The following is a 10004-nucleotide window of genomic DNA, read 5'->3' as shown; positions in this document are numbered from 1 at the left end:
TTATGTTGAGTCTCAGACCATTAAATGCCTCTTCAATGTGATCTAAGGTCATGCAAAAGAGACTAGGACTAGCCATCCACACAAATAAAACCAAATGGATGAAGAGTGTTTATTGTTAAGTTTCTGAGGGAAAGGGATCTAGTCACCCTTTTGCTGTTCTCAAGCTCATACCATTAGTATCACTGCTCCAACTTTCTTTTCCTTATAGGGAATACAGAAGGCCAGAAACTGCTGTTTCTGTAGTGATAAGTGACAAGATCAGATTTGACTAATTATCTCTTGTTATTGCTTCCAAACTGAAATCCCTGCATCTAGATAGCTTTGGGTGGGATACTCATAACTGGATAGCACCCTCATCTTCACATTCTGAGTTTCACAGTTTTAAGAAGAAAGTTCTCTTCCAGGACCTCTCAAACCATGGGATCTCCAGCAGCCACACCCCTATTACATCCAGTCATGCTTTCTCATATGGTGAATGATTAACATTTCACAAACACTTCTCTATGTATCTCTATCCCTGTCTGAGTCTCCCATCTCCCCTCTTTGGAACATTTTGTAATTCTGTGAGGTCTCCCTTAGACTTCTAGTGATCTAGAGAGGGGAATGTATTTCCATCTTCCCCCTCCCTAGCAACACCAAAGGTGGCAAATGGCAATGAGTACATGTGTTTGCCTGAGAATCAATCTCGTCTCTAGTTGCTACTTCTGCTTTATGTCTCTTTTTCCGAGCATAGTGATTGAACAGCTGTGCTGAATTAGTTGTTTCCAGCTTGATGAGCTCAGGAATTGGTTCCTGGTTACCCAGAAAGAGGTACTTTCTGCAGCTACACCCTGGGGTGTGCAAGAGCCAGATCCTGCAAGTTTGAGAGAGCCAATTGTTAAATTTTCAGTGGGAGCATTTGTACTTCAGAAATCAGCAAATGCTACAAATAAGGGCTTGGTTTCTTGTTTTGTTGATTATCTATATTAAGTAATGGAGAAAAATTCATAACACATATTAAACTAAACAATTTCATGAAGTTCTGCCCTTCCCCCACTCCCCCTCCAGTTAGTAGTTAAACATTTACCAGTATCTCACTATGCCTCTCCTGCTGGGTAAGATGACTAGATGACCACCAGGAGGATGTGTCATGCACTGCTGGCTAGATAGAAGATAGACTCTGGATGGGTTCATAAAGACTGAGGTGAAAATGAAATCCATTCCGGTAGCAGAAATCTCCTTGAATGCTTTATCGCCCAGGAGGATATATATTTTTTTAAAAAGGATTTCTATAGGTCCTTGGAGTGCCTCAAGTGTTTTTTGAATCTGTTCAAGGATATCTGAGTCTTTGTTATGGGTTATGTTTTAAGTATTTATTAACACCTCAATGAGTCTTTTGTCTTTTAAGCATTTCTTTTGCTGTGGAATAAATAAGTAGCTGTCTTATTCCTGATATCTACTACTTTATTTCTTTTGATTTATCACCGATTACATGTTATAACAAATTTCCACACAAGTTTTCCCAAGTTATATGATTAAACTTATCTCCCTCCCCTCATTCTCTTCCCCCTCCCATGCTGGCAGGCAATTTGATCTGGGTTATACATGTATTATCACGTAAAACACATTTCCATATTGTTCATTTTTGTAAGTGAATAATCTTACAAAACCAAAACCCTAAAACATAAATCCAAATAAACAATTAAAAAAACCTCATACTTTCATCTGCATTCTGACTCCAAAAGGTCTTACTCTGGAGATGGAGAGCATTCTTTATCATAAATCCTTGAAGGAGGTTTTTTCATCCCTTTTGGGATTAGAGACCCTAGCATAAGGCATTCCAAACATTGTTTGGAAGATTATTTCCTAGGGTTTTACTCTGGTTGGGGCTTATAATGAGACAGAGAGCTCAAGAAAAGCCTGAAACCTTATTTAGTGGCAACCTTTCCTCAGGATATGAATCTGGTCTTCATGAGTCCAGAGCTGAGGCTCCTTGGTGAGAAGAGGGCAACCTTCCCCCTGGGGTCTGTTGGTCTTACCTGTGAAATGCTGTGGAAATGAAGCATGACATAGTGAGTGGCAACAGTAAATATCAGTGCTGAATTTGGAATCAGGAAGGTTTGGATTCAAAATCCTGCTTTTGACAGGATTCACTAGCTGTGTAAACATTGGAAAGTCATTTAATATTTCTTATTTTAAGTCTACTCCTCTCTAAAATAGAGATATTATCTCTTTTCCTACCATATAGGGTTGTTGTGAGGCTTGAAATAAGGTAAAACAAGTAATGTGATTTGCAAAGTTTATAGGTTATACCATCCAATGATGATGATGATGATGATGAATGTTGCTTCTGGGTTGTAGGTGCTCTACAGAGATCAAACACTCAAACGATCACAATCTCAGAGTTTATCAAATGGTAACATCTTTTTAAGTTGGCTTTTTAAGTTGGTAGAGAAGCTGGAATGAGCAGCTATTCTGGTTCTTCACCATGTAGATAGAAAAGTAGACAGAGTTAAATGAGGGATTTGATCTCCGAGTGATGGCTTTCCTGCCCTTTCCTTTGGGACCTGATGAGTTCTAGTTGCTGAGTATTGGCATCAAAGGATAAGGAGCAACTACTCTTTTCACCCCATCAAGAACTGATGGGCTGGGTGGGGCAGCTAGGTGGTTCAGTGGAGAGCCAAGCCTAGAGGTCCTGGGTTCAAATGTGGCCTCAGATACTTCCTAGCTATGTAACCCTGGTCAAGTCACTTAACCCCCATTGCCCAGCTCTTACCACTCTTCTGCCTTAGAACCAATACCCAGTATTGATTCTAAGATGGAAGATGAGAGTTTAAAAAACAAAACCAATGGGGCATGCATGATGAGACTGTCTAGAAGCATTTTCCATTATTTTAGGAGGGTAGTTGGTACCGTGAATAGAGCACTAGACCTGGATTCAGGAAGACCTGATCCAGCTTCAGACTCTTGCTATGTAATCCTAGGCAAGTCACTTGACCTCTGTTTGACTCAGTTTCCTCATCTGCAAAATCAGTATAATAATGGCAATACCACCTAGAGTGTAAGGATCAAGTGAGATAAATTTAGCACAATGCTTGCTACATAGTAGGTATTGTATGCTAGCAATATTATTATTATTACTTGCTTATTAAAGAGAGATTAGCTTAAAACTATTAAAACTTATCTATTATATCAGGCAGTTCCTGCCCTCTAATGCCAGACTTAAGTCAGGAAGACCTGAATTTCAAGTCCTCCCTCAGACACTTGCTAGCACTGGGATCCTAGGCAAGGCACTTAATATCTGTTTGGTTTTTCATTTGTCAAATGGGGATAAAAAATACCCTTTGGTAAGGATATTTTAAAATATATTTTATTTTTTCCAAATTGCAAATAAAGACAAATTTTAACATTAGTTTTCTAAAATTTTGAATTCCAAATTCTCTCCACCCCTCCCTCTTTCCCCCAGATGTTAATTTAATATAGGTTATACATGTGATAATATGTAAAACATATTTCCATATTAGTCATGTTGTAGAAGAAAACAGATACACAAGTGTTTATGCTGCTTCTCATAAAGTGAGGATAATTAAAAAAAATTACCCCCATAAGGCTATTGTTGAGGATCAAATGAGATAACTCTACAAACTTTAAAGTGTTATATAAATGTTATTATTATTGTTGTTGTTATGCTAATTAGTCTGGTAGTCAAATTTTTTTCCCTTTGAGAAATGGTTGAACTCAGGAGAAGCTGATTCTGCCTCAGCTATCTATGCTATATATATAAGTCACCAGCTTCTTTCTCTCCAAATCATTTGTCTCCTTCATTAGTCATTGTCCTTTCATCATTACCATTTCATTCATCCACTTTATAAATGAAAATTTGGTGGCTACTAAATCCTTGTCTGGTGTGATTAATACTAGCATATTCAGAGATTTGGAGAGAAATTTGGAACTCTGTAAAGGGAAGAAAAGCACATTCCCATGAAGCTGAGATGTGAGGGAAGGAAGAGCAAAGCTGTTTAGAAATAGTCCCAAATACAATGAAAGCATTTGGATATTATGCATCATCCCAGTAAGGGGAAATGTATATTTACATCCACTAAATGTTACAGGGGCAGCACAACTTCCTTATGTATGGAATCATCCCCTTTCAATGTTATTTCATTCAAAAAGTTCTGGCAGATGAAGCAATAAATCTTCAGCTATATTAAAACAACAACAACAACAAAATCCAAGGCTAGTCTGAACCTTTCATTGAAGCTCGGGTTTTATTATAAAGTTTTTGAGGGCATTTTTCAGCCTTAAATATCCTCTTTAATCATTCTGTGATTACTGTGATTCTGTGATACTAAAGGGTGTATGACTATAGTTTTATGCTTCAAGCAAAGTTAGAACCAGAGACCCCAATCAATATCTGAGCCAAATGTTCTCATGTGCTAATGGCTAATGGTATATACTTATATATATATACATATATATGTGTATGTATGTATCTATATATACATATATATTCCTGCTTTTTAAAAATTGTTTTTAAAATTTAGTAACCAACAATTTAAACAAAAAATTTCTCCTCTAGATCTCTGTTTTAATTTGTTCAAACAAAGCAGATCCACACGTATTCAGTTGCCTGAGGCACTGAGAAAGATTAAAATGACATAAGTAGCATATGTTGATAATCTCCAATAGGCATACAAAATGAAGATTAAAATGTTATAGAAAGCCTTTAGCATTTACAAAGAACTAAACAAACAAACCTAAAATGCACTTGGTCTCTCCAAGTTCTACTTCTTCTGCCTTTGTTTAATTTTCTAAGTTTTATGTAGTTTTACTCAATATGTGTATATTTCTAGTTCTATAATCCTGTTTGCCTCACCTTCATATTTCCTCTTCTTCCATATTTCTTTGTATTCTTCATCTTATTATTTTCATGGAGCTATAATATTAAAATGTGTTAACATACCAGAATTTATTCTATCATTCTCTAGGGATCTTACAATAGATTACTCCCACTTTTTATTTTTAGCTATTATAAAGCAGGGGTGTATGGGGTGCTCAGGGAGGAGTAATATCTTTGGTATGGAGGGCTTGTCGTGCCCTCCTAGGGCAGCTCTCTAGCCTCTGACCCTCACCTGACACCTAGCTCTCACTTGTGGCTCCCAGTAGCTGCTAGCATGTGGCAGCGGCCACACTCCAGGCAACGGCTTCGACAGGCCGGCTAAACCTTGTGAGGGTAGCCATCGGGTCGTCATGGACCCCTGGTGAACTAGGGCTTTGCTCACCCAGCATGTGAAGACTGCTTCGGCTGAACAGACGGAAGAAACCAATAAGAAGGTCCAACGGCTGAGAGGGCGACGCAGCAAGGCACTGTGAAGTGCTTAGGGCATGTTGGAGCACAAAAGACAACACAGCCATCCAATGCAGCTGAGGAAGTCTCTAGATGTAACGACTTTTCATGCCACTGGACCCAGGCTTCCAACACAGAGAGAGTGGGACTGTCTCTGTGCATCGACTTTTCCACTTAAATCTTTATGCACAAGTGTCTTTGTGCACAAAAACACACAAAGACAATAGTCATCCTCGGTTACTGAGAGACTACTACTACTACTATTATAAAGCAGCCATTATTATTCTCATTGATAATTTTAGTTAATTTTGACTTTCAATTTTTCTATAGAGAATAGATGGGAAAGGGCTCCAGCTTCTACAGCTGGCTGACTTAATTCAAGAGTACCTACACTTTCAATCACACTTTCCATTTCCTAGGCTTTTGGACAGTATTCTGGTCAACAAAAGCTTTACTGGTGATACCATAGAAACTCAAGACTCATAATTTCAATGTTGGAGGCAACTTAAAACAGAATATTAGAGATAGAGAGAACATCTAATATAAAACTCTAATTTTCCTGGTGTGTTAATACTTGGGAACACACTCATAAAGAGCAGATAAGCTTAAAAGTATAATTTCACTAACACACTAAGGTAAAGAACATCAACCAATCAGACTTTTATTAAGTAACTTCTATATGGTAGGCACTGAGAATACAAAGGCAAAAACTAAATTACCCCCCCAAAATTATGCCTCAAATGGATAGAGACACGTAGAAGAACTCAGATGAGTGAGGCAGTGTGGTACAGTAGGTAGAATATAGGACTTGAAATCAGTAAGACATGATTTCAAGTTCTTCATTCTAACACTAGCTATGTGAAAATTCTCTAAATCCCATTTTCCTCAACTACAAATGGTTTTGATGACCTTATTAAGCAAATAAAAATATGGGTAAGGCATAAGATTTGTGCCTCAGTTATGCTGATTTCAGTGGGGATGTTTTGCATTAAGCTAATAACCTTTATGCCCCCTTATGGGTCACTGGGGAGGGGGCACAAATCAAACAGCAAATTAATTAACCCCAAACAGCCAGGTAACTTACATAAAAAATCAGTGGGAAGGGGATCATTTTTGTTTTTCTCTGTCCTGTACTGGGAGTCATCATAACTATTTTTTTTTCCCTACGTAGAACTTCTACTCTCTAGTTTCTGATTTTTCCTGTAACATAATATCTCTTCTCAGGAATAAATCTCAAAGGATTTCAATCTTTGGGCTTTCTCTCAGTAAAGCTTACTTCCTATGTTCTAGCCATCAAAAGCAAGGAGAGGCAATTCTTACTCACATGTAGTCAATGATTATATACATTGATTAGGAAGGAGATTTAGAGACTAAATGTGTGGATTTAAGCCTATATTCAACTATTATGAAGCCTAAGCAAACCATTTAACTGCACTGAGACTTAGTTTTCTCAACTGTAAAATGGGGACAAAAGCTGTTTCTATATAGTACTGCAAACTAAAATCTGCTAGATAAATATGAACTATTGGCAAAAACATTTTTAAGGTAGGGACTGGTTTGTTTTCATCTTTGTATTGTATACCTAAGGTAGCACAATATCTGCATCAGAGTAGGTTTTTTGTTTTTGTTTTTGTTTTTTTTAAAATACTGGACTGGGTCTCCCTATCTTGCCCAGGCTAGAAATGCAGGGCTATTCACAGGCCCAGGTCCAATACTAAATGGCAGAAAAGCTGTGGCCTGCTTCATTTTTCCTACCTGGGCTACTTTGCCCCTCCTTTGTCAGTTTGGATGCCCTGCTTGGGGCTCACCATATTGGTGCCAGACATAGTGAGATCACCCAATCTGATTTTAGACCTATCCCAGTTCAGAATTCCTGAACTCAGTGATCCACCAGCTTCAGCTTTCTCTAGCAGCAAAGATTATAGGCATATTCCAACACCCCTGGCCATGGTAGGCTCTGTTAAAAAAATTTTTTTTTAATTAAAAAAAAATCTTTATTTTCCTTCTTATAATCAATACTGCATATTGGTTTTAAGGAAGAAGAGCAGCAAGGGCTAGCAATGAGAGTTAAGTGACTTGCCCAGAGTAAAAAAGCTAGGAAGTATACTAGACCAGTTTTGAACCCAGGACTTCTGTCTTGAGGCCTGGCTCTATCCACTGGACCACCTAGTTGCCTCTACCTATTACTTTCAGAACTTAGTGCATTGGAAAGTAGTAGGGGCTTAATTATTGTTGATTGCTTGAATTAAACTTTTAGAGGTAGTTTTAACCTTATACCATTTCCAGGATTGATTGGTCTCCAATAAGTTGTTTCTGAGGCTTATCTTTGGAGATAGAAATTCAGGTTATCTTAAGAGTTATGATTTTTTGTTCTCCTACCTTTCTTGGCTCCTGTGAATTTTGCTTTTGTCCTGTTACCTGGATGAAGGTATATGGTTTTCCTATATGGTCTGCTCAGATTCCCCTTCTGACTTCATACTATTTTGCATTGATACTGCGGTCTCTTTTTTTCACTCTTCCTGGAGATCCCTAATAATAGGTCTTAGACACCTGGTAGTCTAATAGAAGTTAAGTGGTTTTCTCATAACAATCCTATGAAATAGATAGTGCAAGTTATTTATTGTATCCTTTGCATGATTGCTTTTTGAGTCATATAGGAGATGCTACATTGTCATAAAGCTTTATGCAAGCAGCAATATGACATTTGCAACAAGAATATTTATGTCTTCTTCATTAAGGAATTATTAAGGAATACTTTGTGCTTGTGCTTTGGGACTCCATGTTTCTGATATATTAGAGTTCAACATATCTATCCCAACCAAGCCTCATTGTAGCTATAATTCTGGAATAGCAATCAAGTCAACATTACCATTCCTAGAAATGAAATATCAATTTCCCTATGATTCTAACTGACAACTATGTGACTTTCCTATTTAAACTAACCTTCCTGGTCATTTTTATTCTATATATGTTATATTTCCCATTAGCAACTGAACACTTATAAAACATTTATTAAGCACTTACTTTCTTTAATAGATGAATTATCGGGGCAGCTGGGTAGCTCAGTGGATTGAGAACCAGGCCTAGAGACGGGAGGTCCTAGGTTCAAATCTGACTTCAGCCACTTCCTAGCTGTGTGACCCTGGGCAAGTCACTTGACCCCCATTGCCTAGCCCTTACCACTCTTCTGCCTTGGAGCCAATACACAGTATTGACTCCAAGACGGAAGGTAAGGGTTTAAAAAAAAAATAGATGAATTATCTCTCTCTCTCTCTCTCTCTCTCTCTCTCTATTTCTCTCTCTCTCTCTCTCTCTCTCTCTCTCTCTCTCTCTTTCTCCTATTTGCATTTCCATCACTTTATAAGCATACATTCATTCCTTCATTCAGTTTGGACTCTTCTTCACTGGACATCTTCCATGATGGTAACAAACTGCTTTGGAAAACATATCTCCCTTTTCTATTCCTTATTTGATGAAAATTGTCAGATCATCAGTTGTCTCACATCTTTCAAGGAAATCTTATATGATTTTGATATATATGTATAGATACTTCCCTGAAGAAGAGCTTTTATGGGGGCATATTATAGCACTATATGTATACATATAGAGAATATTATATTTTCATAATTTTCAGCAAAGAGTTATTCCCTCCAATTTATATTTTGCAAAATGTTTACTTTTTTATGAACATCTTTTCTTTTGAATCCTGATTACAAAAACTTTTTAATCGAAATCTCTGACTAGATTACAAAAGACATATCATGTCTTGATGGAAAGACTCTTTGAGACCATCTCATCTAACCCTTTTATTTTACCAGAGAAGAAACTGAGTCTCATAATGGTAAAGAAATTTACTTAAGCACACAAAACTTGTAAATGGTAGAGCCACAACTTTAACCTATGTTTCCCATCTACTTTGGTCTTAATGTGATTTAGATCAGGTCTATATGATAAACATCTAGAATTATTCAATTCAGTGATTTATAGTATATTAATTTATAATATTAACTTCTTGAAATTTAATTATTTAGTCAACATTTACTAGCCAATTTAGTCCTATACAATCCAATTGTAATCCAGTAGCTGTTGTTATATTTCAGGGTTTTCTTACTGAAAAAATTTCAATTACCTCAATAGTTTTTTAGGAATTTCCCCCTAACCTTATTTTTAGGAAAACATTATGGGGATTTAATGATCATATTGGTTGAATTTATGGACTTCCTAAGGCCATAAGGACCTTGGCAAGCTTGAAGGGATGTGATGGTATTACACAATTTGCAAAACAGTAAAGAAAATCTGCTTCTCTCTAGGGCCAGAGGAGTATAGATAGCAATATTGCAGTTCCAAGTGCAACCATTATAAAGTTTGTCTATGGAGTTTTGACAATAAGCTTTATTCAAACCAATGCTTCCTCTTTTACCTCTTTCCTCCCATTTTTTTGAAACTAATGAAAATTTAAAAAAGAATAAATCAATAGGCCCTTAAATTATTTTTTGAAATTTATTTTAAATTACTTTAAAAGTCAAAGTGAAGAAAAGTTATTTTATGGCTCATAATGGTTAACTTCATTACACTGATTAAATCTGAAACAGAACTAACCTTTAAACTGCAAATGCACAGCTATCTCCACATCACTGAGCTGAATATGTGCTTCTCAAAGAAATTTGGGGGGGGGGGA

General features: G+C 36.9%; 1 protein-coding gene across 2 annotated transcripts in view; it reads right to left on the bottom strand.

Annotated features, from left to right (window-relative positions):
• Positions 1-2290: 2290 nt before the first annotated feature.
• Positions 2291-10004, bottom strand: part of CNTRL (centriolin) — a 144834-nt gene continuing 137120 nt past the window's right edge. For both annotated transcript variants that reach the window (XM_007474565.3, XM_007474569.3), the window contains one exon: positions 2291-2460. Coding sequence is in view for 1 of the 2 variants with exons in the window: in XM_007474569.3 (XP_007474631.2) it covers positions 2407-2460 (54 nt within the window). In the remaining variant the exon portion in view is untranslated. The remainder of the gene's footprint in view (positions 2461-10004) is intronic.

Source organism: Monodelphis domestica, chromosome 1 (genome assembly GCF_027887165.1).
Source record: "Monodelphis domestica isolate mMonDom1 chromosome 1, mMonDom1.pri, whole genome shotgun sequence".
NCBI classification, from domain to species: domain Eukaryota; kingdom Metazoa; phylum Chordata; class Mammalia; order Didelphimorphia; family Didelphidae; genus Monodelphis; species Monodelphis domestica.
This window is presented reverse-complemented; position numbering and strand designations above follow the sequence as displayed.